This window comes from Narcine bancroftii, chromosome 5 (genome assembly GCF_036971445.1).
Source record: "Narcine bancroftii isolate sNarBan1 chromosome 5, sNarBan1.hap1, whole genome shotgun sequence".
In the NCBI taxonomy this organism is placed as follows: domain Eukaryota; kingdom Metazoa; phylum Chordata; class Chondrichthyes; order Torpediniformes; family Narcinidae; genus Narcine; species Narcine bancroftii.
In genome coordinates this window covers 80,859,741-80,876,796 of record NC_091473.1, presented here as the reverse complement: position 1 = coordinate 80,876,796, position 17,056 = coordinate 80,859,741, and the positions used below count along the sequence as shown (strand labels likewise).

The 17,056-nt window shown below is 39.3% G+C and overlaps 1 protein-coding gene across 1 annotated transcript in view; it reads left to right on the top strand.

Annotated features, from left to right (window-relative positions):
* Nucleotides 1–17,056, top strand: part of dph5 (diphthamide biosynthesis 5) — a 43,084-nt gene that overhangs the window by 7,655 nt on the left and 18,373 nt on the right. Inside the window, exons 2-3 of the mRNA XM_069938018.1 lie at nucleotides 4,071–4,195; nucleotides 7,305–7,413. Coding sequence (XP_069794119.1) covers nucleotides 4,071–4,195; nucleotides 7,305–7,413 — 234 coding nt within the window. The remainder of the gene's footprint in view (nucleotides 1–4,070; nucleotides 4,196–7,304; nucleotides 7,414–17,056) is intronic.

The window sequence follows — 17,056 nt, the reverse complement described above, 5'->3', positions numbered from 1 at the left end:
ACAACCGCTCCAGCAGGTACAACAACCGCTCCAGCAGGTACAACAACCGCTCCAGCAGGTACAACAACCGCTCCAGCAGGTACAACAACCGCTCCAGCAGGTACAACAACCGCTCCAGCAGGTACAACAACCGCTCCAGCAGGTACAACAACCGCTCCAGCAGGTACAACAACCGCTCCAGCAGGTACAACAACCGCTCCAGCAGGTACAACAACCGCTCCAGCAGGTACAACAACCGCTCCAGCAGGTACAACAACCGCTCCAGCAGGTACAACAACCGCTCCAGCAGGTACAACAACCGCTCCAGCAGGTACAACAACCGCTCCAGCAGGTACAACAACCGCTCCAGCAGGTACAACAACCGCTCCAGCAGCAGACCCATGATCCAGGAAAAGAAGACCCAACCATGTGGATGTTGGGGTTGGGTGGGGGGGGGGGGGGAGCTACGGGTCAACCTGAGATGTGGGGACCTGAGGTTTGCACTTCTTACCATCCTCCTGGCCAACATATAGTCCTCGGAGAACAAACTTTTCTGAATATTTTATTTTTGATTGTTTTTTCCAAAAATATACATGGTAACATTTTAAATATACAATATATTAAACTTTTTCTTACAAACACAGCAAACAAAAAGAAAACAGTCCCTCCCATTCTCCCCCCCAACCATACACATACAGATACGTTCACTGTCAGAGCTTACTTACATTTTAAATATTGTATATAGAGTACAATTGGGGAAACTACATGTATAATAGTTACTTTTATGAACAAGTGTCATACGTGTTCTTTAAGTTGTATGATTTTTTTTCCATAGGTTTTCAGCTGTTCATTTCTACAGCCCATCGTGCTATAAGTAGAGAGGAATCTGACTTCCAAGTGATCACGAAACACTTTTTCACTACTGCCAGTGCTATTTTTATAAATTAGATTTCGTCAATGTGTTGCTCATTTCCATGAAATTACCTAGTAGATATAGCTCCAGGTTGCCCGTGAAGTCCACTCCCGTTATCCTGGTTAATTTTTCTGCGATTTCTTGCCAAAATGACCTCACCTTCATGCACGACCAAGGGGCATGTAGAAAAGTTCCTTTCTCAATCTCACATCTGAAACACATCTCTGATATTTTGGCTTTTGATCTGTGTAACTTTTGTGGGGTAAGATATAAAAAAATATATACTGAACCAATCCATATCTTGCATTTTAATTGGTCATGCTGTCTTTACACCAATCTGACCAGCTTCTGAAATCACTACACTCAAGTCCACCTTCCATCTTTCCCTTGACCTCTGAAACCCTAGTTTTGCACTTTTGCACAGCCCCTTAGCAGGACCACGCCCCCTTGGAGAACAAACTTGATGAACTCCAAGCCATAGTTCAGCATCAGGGAAACAACCGGGAGTGCTGCGTGATCTGCTTTATGAAAACATGGCTAACGCGGACATTCAGGACATGGCACTGCAGGGGAGGTGGCATTAGTGTCATCATCAATTCATCGTGGTTTACAGATGTGATTGTCATGTCCCAGTCCTGCTCCCTGACCTGGAACATCTGCCGATCAAATGTTGCCCACTCCACCTGCCGAGGGAGTTCACCACCATCATCCTGGCCGCACCCCCACCCCAGGCTAATATCAGGATGGCACTGGAGGGACTGAGTACTGTGATAAACAGCCATGAGACAGCACATTCCAATGTGGGAGACTTCAATCAGGCCATCCTGAAGAAGTTTCTGACAAACAACCACCAACACATCACATGCGAGACCAGGGGAACCAACACACTCAACCACTGGTGCACTACCATGAAAAATGCATACTGAGCTAAACCACGACCACACTTCAGAATGTTTGATCACATGACTGTTCTTCTACCCCCAGTGTACAAGCAGAGACAGAAGGCCATGGTACCAGTGGTGAAGACGGCGAAAGTATGGTCGTGGGAGGTGGAGGAGTGTCTGCAGGAGGACAGCTTTGAATCAGTGCGCTGGAACATATTCAAGAACTCATCCACAGACTTGAATGAATATGCAATATTGTCACCGAGTTCAAGACCTGCGTGGATGAGAGTGTGCCCACGCGCAAATAGTGATGTTCCTCAACCAGAAGCCCTGGATGAATCACAGAATTTGCAACCTGCTGAGGGCAAGAACAAAGGCATTTAAGGCCAGTGATTGAGATCTTTACAAGTCCAGCTATGACCCACGGGAGGCCATCTCTGAAGCAGTGTGGCATTTCTGGAGGACACTAGAGACAGATACACACCAGCTATGGCAAGGAGTGCAGGCCATTAAAGCCTACAAAGCGAAGACAAGCACTATAGATGGCTGCGATGTCTCACTACCCAATGAGCTTTGAGAAGAACCAAACAATGCATACTAGAATCCCTGAAAAGGTTGAGGACCCTATAATTTCTTTCTCTGGGGGCAATGCCAAAGTATCATTCAAGAGGTGAATCCTTGCAAGGCATCAGGACCTGATGGTGTACCTGGCAGGGTACTGAAAATATCTGCCATCCAACTAGCCAGAGTGTTCATGGATGTTTTTAACCTCTCATTGTGGCAGTCAGAGGTTCCCACTGGCTTCAAAAGGGCATCAATCATCCTAGTACCCAAAAAAAGTATCATGGGCTGCCTCAACGACTATTGCCCAGTAGCACTAAGTTCTACTCTGATTAAATGCTTTGAGAGGCTGGTATGGCCAGAATTACCAAGTACTTAAGTAAAATTCTGGACCCACTGCAATTGGCCTATCGTCACAATCGCTCCACAGCAGATACAATATCACTGGCTCTTCACTCGGCTCTGGATCACCTCGAAATCAACAAATTCATACATACAGCTGCTCTTCATTGACTACAGCTCGGCCTTCAATACCATTATACCCTCAGTGCTGGTCAAGAAAGCTACAAACTCTCGGCCTCTGTACCCCACTCTGCAACTGGGTCCTCTACTTTCTCATTGGAAGACCACAGTCGGTACGAATTGGAAACAACATCTCAGTGATCATCAACACAGGTACAATTCCAATGCCATCTAAAAGTTTGTCAATGACACCACAGGAGAATCATAAACGACAATGAGTAAGTGGACAGGAAGGAGATAGATCAGCTCGTTGGATGGTGTAACAACAACAACTTGCGCTTAACATCAGCAAAACCAAGGAGATGATTGTGGACTTCAGGAGGAAGTCAGGGGAACGAGGGCTCAGTAGTGGAGAGGGTCAAGAACTTCAAACTCCTGGGTGTCAACATCTCTGAGGATCTGTCTTGGTGCCTCCTTGTTGATGCAATCACGAAGAAGGCTCACCAGCAGCTGTTCTTTGTGAGGTGTCTGAGGCGATTCAGTATGTCACTGGAGACTCTTGTAAACTTCTACAGGTGTACTGTGGAGAGCATTCTGGCTGGTTGCATCACTGCCTGGCAAGGAGGTGCCATCTCTCAGGAAAAGAATAAACTCAACAGTTGTTAACTCGTCCTATAACATCACAGGCACCAGACTTCACTCCATCAAGGACATCTACAAGAGGTGGTGTCTTAAAAAGGCAGCTTTTATCCTCAAAGACACCCCCCCCCCCCCCACTCTGCTACCATTGGGGGGAAAAGGTACAGGAGCCTAAAGACGAGCACTCAGCAGAACAAGGACAGCTTCTTCCCTGCTGCCATCAGATTCTTGAATAATCAATGAACCAAAGGCACTGCCTTTCTTTTATTATGATTGTTATTTTTATTTTATTTGAAATAGTAATGTCATAAGATGGTTTTATAATTTGAATGTTTGCTCTATGATTTTCAGGACAATAAATCCTGACTTTGAGGTTTTGGTGGGGAAAAAAAACCCCTTTATCAACTGGGGGCATTTGAGTTACCAGTTAACTGCAGTGTTAACCACGGTGTCTTCAGATTTTCGTGCTTTGCATTTGAGTTATTGTTTCCGTGAAATAGGTTGGTTCTTTGACAAACAAAATAAGAGTCTAGACTGATGCCTAAGCATGGGCCTTTTCACTTACCATTGTGTATTGAGCCATCTGAATGAGGAAATCAGAGCTAAATTTAATAATGCTCTTTTATTTTTAGGAGGAGTTTTATGGCCGTGAACTGATCATTGCAGAAAGAGAGATGGTTGAACAAGATGCTGATGAAATTTTAAGGGATGCTGCCGATAATGATGTTGCCTTTCTTGTGGTTGGTGATCCTTTTGGGTAAGTCATTAACTGTATGTCAGGAATTAATCAAAAAATAGGGAAATTAGTTGCATATTTAATCATTTTTTAAAAAACAGAATTATCAGTATTTCTTATTTCCATTAGTCATTTGGGAGCAGTTCTGAACATCCTCTGAAATAAGAGGAGCTATCTGTTCAATGGAGTACGGTAATCATGGATAGCAGAGAGAAAAATGAAATGAAGTAGTGATCATTTCATGTTCAGGAATGGATTGGTCTGTTGGTCACATGTTTTCCATTTCAAGAAGCTTGTTCAGATCAGATTTCAACATTACAAAATAATCTCCCCTACAGTAAAATAATATGCTTAGCTAAACTAGCTGATTTTTTTTTCCGCCTATTCGATATTATTTCTATTAGTATTCAAACATTTTTAATTCACTTTCTTTATAATAACTTTTCCTCAGCTTCATTGTTGGAAGGGAGCCTTATGAGTGGACAGGGATCATGGGACCGGGGATCTTAGTTTGTGGAAATAGAGTATGGGGAACAGGCTTTGGTGATTGGTTGGGGAGCATGGGACTCATTGAGTGTTAAAGGAGCACAAGAATTATTAGGACAGGCAGAAGGCAATTTTGTGTAATACATTTTTTGTACTATTCAGAATCAGAATTTATTGTCATGAACAAGTCATGAAATTTGGTGTTTTGCACAACATCAGAGTGCAAACATGCATGTTTTTTTAAACTTTATTTATTTGTTCAAAATACAGATAATAAGTAACATATATAAGAATAAACTAAGCATGAACTATATATATATATATGGTAAAAAGAAAAAGAAAAAAGGAAACCACCCCCCCCCCCTTTCAGCCAACAACATGCATGTTATAACCATTTTACAACATTACTATTAAAAATAATAGTAAGGCAATGTTTTTGGTTCATTGATTATTCAGGAATCTGATGGCAGTGGGGAAGAAGCTGTCCTTGTGCCATTGAGTGCTCATCTTTAGACTCCTGTACCTTTTTCCCCAATAATAGCAGAATGAAGAGGGTATGGCCTGGCTGGTGGGGTCTTTGAGGATACAGGCTGCTATTTTAAAACGCCACCTCAAGTAGATGTCCTCGATGGAGCCTATGATGTCACAGGCCAAGTTAACAACCCTCTGAAGTTTATTCTTGTCCTGAGAGTTGACACCTCCAGTGATGCAACCAGCCAGAATGCTCTCCGTGGTACACCTATAGAAGTTTACGAGAGTCTTCAGTGACATACTGTATCTCCTCAGACACCTCACAAAGTACAGCTGCTGGCGAGCCTTCTTTGTGATTGGATCAACATGCAGATTCCAGGACAGATCCTCGGAGGTGTTGATACCCAGGAATTTGAAGTTCTCAACCCTCTCCACTACTGAACCCTCGCCGAGGACTGGGTTGTGTTCCCCTGACTTCCTCCTGAAGTCCACAGTCATCACCTTTGTTTTGCTTTTGTTAAGTGCAAGGTTGTTGTCGTTACACCATTCAACGAGCTGTTCATTTCTTCTTTGCCGTTTGTGATTCTACTAACAATGGTGATGTCATCGGCAAACTTGTGGATGGCATTGGAATTGTGCCTGGCCACAGTCATGGGTGTATAACAAGTAGAGCAGTGAGCTAAGCATGCGTCCTTGGCGAGTTCCAGTGTTGATAATCAGGTTTCTAATTAAAAGTGAACTATTCCAACTTTAAATTAGACCATTATCTTCTTCCTTTTATTTTAGAAATCTTCCAATTGTCACTATACACAAGCTGGAAATCTGTTATGCCATTAGGATTAGATGTTCATGAAAATGACAGTTACTGTTTCAATATAAATTTTAATTTTTTTACAATTTAAAGATTATTTTGGACCAGAAGCCCATGCCAACCAATTAAACTACAACCACTATGTTTCGAATGGTGGGAGGAAACCCATGCAGACATGGAGAAAACTTTCAAACTCCTTGCAGGCAGTACAGGATTTGAAACCTGGTCCCAATCACTGGCACTGTAATCTTGTGTCATTCAAAAATAGGCTACTCGCAATCTAATACCGCACACCTGTTAGTCACAATTTATGAAACATCCAGTGTAAAACATTGTAATTTAATTTCTATAATTGGGTCTACAATCACATCCTGAACAGGTGCTCAATAGATAACTGCACTTCATTCATACAAAATAACAGCACTCACAACTCTTTCATTTATTAGTAACTTGGTTCTGATATCTCCTCACCAAAATTAAATACAATATTACAATTTTAACACACACGCAACAAATTATGCAGTTGATTAATATTCTTTATCAGATTTATCCCCAGAAATTTTTAAAATCTGATCACCATGCACAATCCATTCATACTTTTACAAATAAGCAAATAAATTTTAATTCACTTACTTTTGCTTATCTGACATTTAAAGCACACTATCAGGTTTGTTCCCCTACTACCATAATACATCAATTGTATTTCCAAGCTTCAGAGAAAATGTTTAAGTTATGTCTTTAGAAAACTAGTTAAACTTGCAATAGACAAAACCTGAACCAATAGTCCTGCATCTCCTGATTGCTAAGAACTATTTCCCACAAAGATACCATACAGAAATATATAGAACATTTGTTAGTAGGGAAGTGATAAATTACTTAAAGCAGTACTTTAGAATATACAAGAACAAAGAGCAATGGATGAATTTTATGAAGAACAGATTTAGGAATGAAAACAAGGGTGCACCTATTTACAGTTATTAATACAAGAGTGCCAGAAACCACACCTAACACAATATTCATTTTAAAAGAATTGCTAAATACGGTAAAACTCTGATAATCTGCCATCCAACAATTTGGAAATCCTGATGGTTTGGCATCTGGCTCAATGGGGAATTCAAGATTCCTTTATGCCTATGCAATATGTCAAGAAGTAACAACCTCCAGACCTCTGCACTCCTCCCCCCACCCCCAACTCCACCCTGCAACTGGTACCTTGACTTTCTCATTGGAAGACCAGTCAGTACAAATTGGAAACAGTAGATTTTTGGCAAAAGATTGATTAAAGGAATTAAATAGTCTATAAGCTAAGTTCAGTGTCAGTTTGTGCTTTTATTTAGCAATGTATTCAATGTTTTCTTGCAGGGCAACAACACACAGTGATCTAGTTTTGCGAGCAGTAAAAGCAGGAATTCAGTATTGCGTTGTACACAATGCTTCCATATTAAACACGATTGGATGCTGCGGTCTGCAGGTAAATTATTTTTAAATAGAACTACAGCACAGAGAACAGGCTATTCGGGCCTTAAGTCTCTGCCAAAACATCATTCCACTAGTCCCACTGTGCTTCGTTGTTTGAAAACCTGTAGCCATTTGTTTGATGTTCTGAATTATTTCTATCACTAATCAAACTGCTTTATCATATTTATTTGCAAAAACAAAATACCTGTTACAAGTTGGATTTTCTCCATAAATGAGTTTTTTTTCCTTGCCCTCCCTCAATTCATCACAAAGAAAATCTTGTGTGTTTTTAATCTCTTTTTTCTTTACTGATGTGTGTAACATACAAAATTATTTGCTACATTACAGTGAAACGTCTGGATTTTTATTCTCTAAAAGCTTACCACCACTTTAACATCAGTTAATAATTGATATCTTGGCCATCTCTGATTCCACGTGCGGTGAAATAAGAGTACCCAATTGACAGAAGTAATTTGCATTCTGTAAAAAGGAAGTGAATTTGTGATTGAAATTATTCTTGCAGAAGGATAAAGTCAGAGAAAAGTAGGCTATTTTCTAGATGTATATAAGCAATATCCACTTGACAAAGCTTGAAGCAAGTTCTCTTCGTTCAACATGTAATGGGGAAGAATATCAGATAGCCCTTCATCCTTGTGTTGTAACTTGTGATGACTTGAAAGCCCAACAGGCATCTCCATTTGTAATCAAATGGTAACCAAGACTGAGAATTTTGGCTGCTTCACATCCTTTGAATTCAAAATACTATTTTCCAGAAGAGCATCATCTAGATTCCTTTATTTAAAAAAACACAGCTCTTCTGCAACTTTGCTATGTATCTTAGTAAGTGTACCTGGGCAGATCAGTTTGACATGTTACATTAACGAAGGCATTGGCTAAAAAGAAAACTGTGTTCTAATAATTTTCAATATGAAAAATGAATATGCCTTTAAATGTTGGAGAGCAATGTAGTTTTAGTAATTTACTGGAATATAGTGGAAAATCTTTGGGAACAAAATCTGTTGGGTAACTATTAGACCCAGGACCATGGTCTAATAAATATGATTGGATACCTGTCAGTCTTCTCTAAAGCATGACAATTTAAATTTCCGTATAGTAGTGGATATATAAATATAATAATGACAACACACGACATAAACTGGGTTTCCTACAGTGATACCATGATGAGCCCTGACCAAGATGCACTGCTTGTTATTGATTTACAATGCTTTCAGAAACAATTATCTCAATATTGCATTCTGCTGCACGGAAAGGCAGACCAGACATTCTGCCATTAACTGTGGACATTTCTGTAACATTTGACCTCCAAAAATGCAACACCTTGTACTTGTCCAGATTACTCTATATTTGCCATCATCTGCCCCAGTCTGTAATTAATCTATATCCTGTTATATTATTTGATTTGTCCTCTACACTGTTCACAACTCCACCAATCATTGTGTCATTGGCAAATTTACTAATCCACCCTCCTACTTTTTCATCCAAATCATTTATATACTACATATCATAAATAAAAGGGGTTTCAACACTGATCCCTGTGGGGTTTTTTCTCTATCAACCTGATATTTTCTATAATGAGGGCATTCTTCAGATGATGGACGTTGAGATGTGGAAGATCCTGGATCGTATCTGTCGGAATTGTAATTTTAGTTTTGATGGAAATAATCTTCTTGTGGTAGTTTTAGTGAAGCTGGGTGATACTTCCATTTCCATAATTAGTAATATCGAGCCCTCAGTGTTGAACTGTGTTTATAGTAGTATAGTTTTGCATTGAAATATATATGTACTTTGTTTCAAAAACATATTCGTAGATTATAGTGGAGAGCCAAAAATATTGTTTGAAGTAAGTACTTGTAGTAGCTCATTGAAACACGACTATTACTCCCTCTAAGTTGAGAGCAATGAGAGGAATAAACAATTTGCTTTTATGTAGTGCCCAGTGTTTCCTTAAATGATTTGCAGCCAATTGCTGAATGTGTTATGTGAAGCAGTCGAGTTTATGAAGAGTGGTAGTTCTACAATTAGGAGAGAGAAAATTGACCAGGTATTTCTTTGATATTGATTGAGAGGTAACTCAATACACTGTGCAGGATCTTTTGTATCTAACTGAAAAATCAGACCAAGTCTTGGTATTATCTTTTAAAATGCATTATTCATAGCCATGCAGCATTACGCTGAATGGCAGGCAAGATTTTGCATTCAAGGACTTGAAAAGGCAGCTTAAGCTCACCAGGTCATAGAAACTTCATGATGTAGGAAACATTCGCCCCTTCATGCCCATGTGGTTGTAAAAAAATTAACGCTGCCTGATTTCACTGAATGGCATTAGATCCATATCCCTGTATGTCAAGTGTACACCTCAGTCCTCTAAATGTAGAAACACTGTATCTTTGCTATATAAAGTATGCTGTTTGGACTGCTGAGTTTCTCCAGCATTGTGTTTTAAATCTAAATGTAGACATTTGTTTTACCTCTATTATCCTTTCAGGCAGTTGTACATCCATGCCACATTTTCAGTGAAAAAGATTTTCCTTGTATTGCTGCTAATCTTCAACCAGTTTATTCAGATCCACACTTTCTGGTTTTTGACCATATTGCAAATTTAAATCCCTTACTTACACTGTCGTATGTGTTTTGTTTTGCTTATGGATTTGATCTTCTATTTCCCTCAGGCCACACTATGTAGTCGATATAAACAAGAAAATCTACAGCTGCTGGGGTCTATTGCAGTACACAAAATTCCATAGAAAGTAAAAGACGTTGGCGTGGAAAAGGGCTGAGTTTCTTCAGCACTTTTACGTACTGCACTTTGTAGTTGATAATTGGTAATGTAATTGTCACTTTTACATTCTAGTTCAACAAATGACCTCGTTTGATAATCCTTTAATTCACCTTCACTTTTTGCATTTGCTTCTCGTGTTAAAGACCCAGTAACCCAGAATGTTGAGCTGCCTTGAAAAGCAATAGACTGCAGTGCTGGAAATCTGAAGTAAAAACAGATAGAGATATCTTCAATCTGAAATGTTAACTGTTTTCTTTGCCACAGATGCTGTCAGATCTGCTGAATATATCAGCATTTTATTTTAATATGTTGCCCTGTTTTTTCTTTATTATTGGTGGAGGAACTCCAAACTCCTAACAAAATAATCCAATTTTATTTGCTAATAATTCACTACGAAGTCATCAAATTCCTGTGTATTGATCAGTCAACCATTCATTTGTAGATAAAGTGATTTAATGAAAGTGTTTCATCACCAAGTTTATGGAGCAAGAGATTCAAGACCCCAGAAAGTAGTTGGCCCACTTATTTTTGTGTAGATCTTGAGATTCAAGTTTATTATCATCTGACTGTACAAGCACAATCAGACATAACAGCTTTTCTCTGAATCATGGTGCACCCATAATACATGCACGTTATTTTATATTTTTATGTATATAATTATTAACTAAATATGTATAAATATTCTGGGATTTATTCCATTTTATTTACAAGAGGCCCATGGTTTAAAAAATGCTATTCATCAATCTCTCTATTGTGCTCCTATAAAATGTTCTCAATGTGGAGGCCTATAGTCTTGCCCTCATCAGGAAGTGCAGGCAAATGAAATCAAGATCAAGGAGGATTTTCAGTTTGCAGAGGGATCTGGACCAACTGGGAGAATGGGCCAAAAATTGGCATATGGAGTTTAATGTAGACAAGTTGCATTTTGGAAGGGCAAACCAAGGTAGGACATACACAGTAAATGGAAAGATACCGAGGAGTACAGAGGAGCAAAAAGATCTGGGAATACAGATGGATTGTTCTCTGAAGGTGGTGTCGCAGGTCGACAGGATTTTACTGATTTTACTGAAAGCTTTTGGCATCTTAGCCTTTATAAATCAAAGTATTGAGTATAGGAGTTGGGATGTTATGTTGAAGTTATTTAAGACACTGGTGAGGCCAAATTTAGAAGATTGTGTGCAGTTCTTGTCACCTAACTTCTGGAAGGACATCAGTAAGTTTGAAAAAGTGCAAAGAAGATTTACTAGGCTATTGTCGTGTCTTCAGGAATTGAGTTACAGAGAAAGATTAAAGAGGTTAGGACTTTATTCCTTTGAGCATAGAGGAATGAGGGGAGATTTGATAGAGGATTATGAGAGGTATTGACAGTGGATGCAAGTTGGCTTTTTCCACCGATTTGGGGGAGATAAATAATTTTAAGCTAAAAGGGGAAAGATTTAGGGGGAGCATTAGGGGAAAGTTCTTCACTCAGAGTGGTAGGAGTGCGGAATGGGCTTCCATCTGATATGAATGCGGGCTCAATCTTAAGTTTTAAGAATAAATTGGATAGATACATGGATGGGAGAGGTCTGGAGGGTTAAGGAATAGGAGCAGGTCAATTAGACAAGCGGAATAATGGTTGGCACAAACTAGAAGGGCTGAATGGCCTATTTTCTGTGCTGTAGTGTTCTATGGTTCTAACCCAAAATTAAGAATATATGCTGAGGTTACATCAGAGTTCAACATATTTAAATTTAGATATACAGCACAGTAACAGGCCCCTTCAGCCTACGAGCCCAAGCCCCCTAACATACCAATTAACATACAACCCCCGTGCATTTTGAAGGGTGAGACCAAACCAGAGCATGCAGGCACTGGGAGAAAATACAAACTCCTTACAGAGAGCACCGGATTCAAACCTGGGTCATTGGCACTGTAAAAATGTTGTGCTAACTGCTACATTAACTATGCCGCCCCTTATATGATGAGCAGTGCTAGAATTTTTTTAAATTATCTTGAAGCATTTAATTTTTTCTGGTTAATTAATTTCAGATGGTAATCTAATTATATTGATGTTTAATTTAAGACAGAAAATCTGATTTAAAAGATATGCATGCTTCAATCCGTGTTAAAAGTGAACTAAGTTACCAGCAGAGATCAGATACTATTTACATGTAATGTATAAAACATGAATTGTAGTAATACATGAAATTGCCTTTAGTTTGCCATAAGATAAAGATTCATTATTCATGTTGCCTGATGCCCTTTGCAGTCAGAGAAAGAGAAACAAAAGAGTGTCTCCCCATAGTCATTGAGTGTCTGTGGATTTGCCTTCAGCGCTGCTGATGAGGAAGCCTTCAATGCCCAGGGCACTTCAGAAGCCCTCCTTGCCCTCAGCATCCTCTTGAATCCTGGCTCCAATACTTGATTCACATAAGCCAGTCTCCAGTAGCCCACATTCTGGTGCAAATCCTTTGACCTCAAGTCACCGCAGCTTGCGCCCCGTGTGTGTCCTCTCTCTTTGGCTTGGCTTCGCGGACGAAGATTTATGGAGGGGTAATGTCCACGTCAGCTGCAGGCTCGTTTGTGGCTGACAAGTCCGATGCAGGACAGGCAGACACGGTGGCAGCGGTTGCAGGGGATAATTGGTTGGTTGGGGTTGGGTGTTGGGTTTTTCCTCCTTTGTCTTTTGTCAGTGAGGTGGGCTCTGCGGTCTTCTTCAAAGGAGGTTGCTGCCCGCTGAACTGTGAGGCGCCAAGATGCACGGTTTGAGGCGATATCAGCCCACTGGCGGTGGTCAATGTGGCAGGCACCAAGAGATTTCTTTAGGCAGTCCTTGTACCTCTTCTTTGGTGCACCTCTGTCACGGTGGCCAGTGGAGAGCTCGCCATAGAACACAATCTTGGGAAGGCGATGGTCCTCCATTCTGGAGACGTGACCTACCCAGCGCAGTTGGATCTTCAGCAGTGTGGATTCGATGCTGTCGGCCTCTGCCATCTCGAGTACTTTGACGTTAGGGATGAAGTTGCTCCAATGAATGTTGAGGATGGAGCGGAGACAACGCTGGTGGAAGTGTTCTAGGAGCCGTAGGTGATGCCGGTAGAGGACCCATGATTCGGAGCCGAACAGGAGTGTGGGTATGACAGCGGCTCTGTATACGCTAATCTTTGTGTGTCCTACCCTTCGCTGGTCCATCACAGTGGTCACCGCTCTTAGGATGGACTCTTCTGCTTCTCTCTGTTACTGGTGCACTACTCCCCCAGAGTCTTGAGCCCCAACCCCCGTCTCCCCAACCACCCAAGGCCATTGCTGAACATGGGCATCGCCAACTTTAGGCCAGACCCATGGTGCTTTAACAGAAGCCAACGCCAGTAGGACTGGGCTGTAGGCTCCATGTGTCTCTGTTCACCACTCTCCCCAGGTCTACACCTGCGGTAGCACTGTCAATTTTGTTTGTCGACATTAACTTATTGAAGTTTATATTTAATATTAACTTCAGTCTTCAACAGATGATAAACAGTCCCATCTTTAAATGGGTCCAGTATTAGAAATGATCTGAATCCCCACTGGAAACTGATTAAATGTAAAATCTGTGGAAATGTTCATAGAAATTGCTGTGAGTGGTCCTTTGTATTTGAAAGGTAGATGATTTTTAGTATTTGGATTTGAAATGGTTTCAGCAACTTCTACAAATGAGATGAGTTTAATTGAACAAATTGGCATTTCCCAATATTTCAAATATTTTGTCCTACATGCTGGCCCTTTTGTCCCAACAAATATGAAGAATAATGTGCTTGCTAGAGACTGTCTTACCTCCTGTAATCTAGAGTTTTAAAACCCAAATGAGTCTCTTAATTGTTGTTTAGTGATTTATCTTGAGCCTTTTCTATTCTTCCCCCAACTTGCTAATGTACTAGAACATTGGATTTGTCTTTTCCTGTAGGTGCTACAGTTTATTAAAACAACAAATGTTTGGGAGACTCTCTCAATACTTGATGTAATGCTACAATTAAACAGGGTTGAGAGTGCTGGAGATTCTTTCCTTCCATACTGAGGTTCAGAGTATCACTTCCAGTTTCACTTCTGTGATAATATTTTGTTTGATAGATAAATACTATAGAGTAGAAGCTCAACTGAGAATATTTATGTTGAGGGTTAGTGTTGTCTTTTGAGGCAACTTGTATTCGTGCTGAAAAGCTTAAAAAGCTTAAATTTTAGTGAAAAATTCATGAAAATTATTAAATTTTTGTTACCCTCCATTTTCAGAGGTCTAGCTGATTTTTAGTATTTGGATTTGATATAGTTTCTTTCAGAAGTAACCCATATCTAGCTTTGAATACTTAGTATTGGTGCCACTTCAATCAATTCTGTAGAGAATAGTCAGAACCCACAACAACTCCTGGGACAAATTATCTGCCTAAGATTGGGGTTAGAGTTGTATTACTAGAGTGATGAAGGAAATTGCAGAAAGTAGATTTCAAATAAACAAACACTAGTCTGACATGTTTATGCACATTCTTTGTCCTCCTAATTTTTATTTAGCTCAATCCATCTTTACTATACACTCCTTGTTTAGTTACAGTTGCTATATATGTCAGAAACATACAGAGTTCTGCCCAACATTGACATGGATCTACTAAAGATTTTCTACAGTAATCAAGAGTGGGAATCTGATTGGATTTCCCTTCTAACAAGCGGAGTGCTGAAAGTTTAAGGCACAACATTCTGTTTGGCAGCAAAGTTAGGTTTTTTTGGCAGTTTGTATGTTGCAATTGATTAAAATTTGAAGCAGAAGAACGAACCTCCATTACAGCTTTGAATATTGTCAAACAAATTTCGCCAATAAAATTAAGGTTAGGGAAGGCATTTCAAAGCAAAATTTGTAGAACCAGATGAAGCCTGCAGAGTAGGTTGAATTTGTAATTAACAAATATGTAAAACCATACTGTTATTTCTGGGTTTTTTTAAAATTCTTGTTTTTTTCCTTGTCGGATGGAACTCCTGATCTAAGCATTTGGTAACTTCCTGTGTTGTGATTCCATATGAGCTGCACAATACTGGATTTCCCATGGCACTAATCACAGACAATTGAAGGATACAATGTGTTTTATCATATAAGCATCTAAGATCTTGACCCCCACCACACACCAACTAGTTTTGGTAGGGCTGAATTTATTCACCATTGCCAGGATTGCCTTTGGCTGTTTAGCTTTAAATTATTGAATTTTCTCCCTAGCTGAAGGTTAATTCTTTAAGTAACTTTCTCAAAATGTACTTGCGTGTTTACATGGTTTAAAAATTACTCTCCTGAAGCCTTTTAGACATTTTTCCTCAATAAATGTCACATACAAATATTATAGAAACCATAGAATACTACATACAGCACAGAAACAGGCCCTTTGATCCTTCTGGTCTGTGTCAAACTATTATTCTATCTAATCCCACTGACCTGTACCTTCCATACCCCTCTTGTTCATGTACCTATCCAAATTTTTCTCAAATGTTAAAAGTGAGGCTGCATTTACCACTTCAGTTGGCAGCTCATTCCACACTCCCACCACTCTCTGCATGAAGAAATTCCCCCTAACGTTCCCTTTTACCCTTACCCTGTGTCCCATGGTTTGTATCTCACCTAACCTCAGTGGAAAAAGCCTGTTTGCATTTACTCTATCTAAACCCCTCATAACTTTGTAGACCTCTATCAAATCTCCCCTCATTCTTTAGTGCTCCAGGGAATAAAGTCCTAACCTGTTTAATCTTTCCCTGTAACTTAGTTCCTCAAGTCCTGGCAACATCCTAGTAAATTTTCTCTGCACTCTCACAATTTTACAATCTTATTAAAGAGATCATGTACCATCATTTTCTACAAATGGACACCATATCAAATATTCATGCCAATTTCTTTCAACACCTTTGACCAGTTTCTCTCTGCCTGGTCTTCCATTGCCTTTTTCTACGAAGACTGATGGCAAATAAGTGTATTCAAATAAACAATTGATCATTCTGCTGCAGAAAGAGAGAAGTTTATAATTGAGTTTCTCTACAAGGTTCAGTAAGTATATCATCTGCAGTCAATTAGAAAGAGTTAAAACCATTTAGTTTAATTTGAACACGAGCTCTTAAATCTAAGCAAATTATGGAGTATGAGGCATGAATTTATTATGACAGATTGAGAAACCATATTAAAAGGTATATCAGTAATTAGATTCAACTTTATTGCCATTGTTTCAAGAACAGGTACTTGGCAAGTACAGATATTTAATTAAATAATGCATATATTGCAATAAATGAATATTCATTTGAAACAAAAGAAAATAGTGCAGGTCTAACCAGAGAATTTTTAAAAAATTAGATCAAAGGAAAAGGTTTACAAAGTTCCTCAAATAACTAGTAAAGCTGTGCAATGATAAAATTTTGGAATTCAGCAAAGTTGATCAAGAAATTGAAAAAGGGAATACCTAGTAACATTTTGTTCTGTTATTTCCAATTGACAGCATATTCAAAGGACAAATTAGGTCCAGAAATATGATTATCCAAGGTGGAAACTTATTAGGATAGGAAATACCAAAAAAATTATTTCTGCAATATATCTTTTATTGCAAAAATGAACTATTAAACAGGGAGTGCATAAATCCAGACAGAAATGGGAATTGGATCTGAATATTACAATTAATGAGCAAGGATGGTCAGGATAACATCATAAACACTATTAATGTAAGATATAGACAAGGTCAATATAATTTTTTTACATCAGCTATATTTAACACCACAGAAAATGAGTAGAATGATTATCAGATCAATGCATTTGGGGTGGTGATGAGATAGGCACTTTTTTGCATTCAACTTGGTCATGTCCTAAGGTAAAACTTTTCTGGGG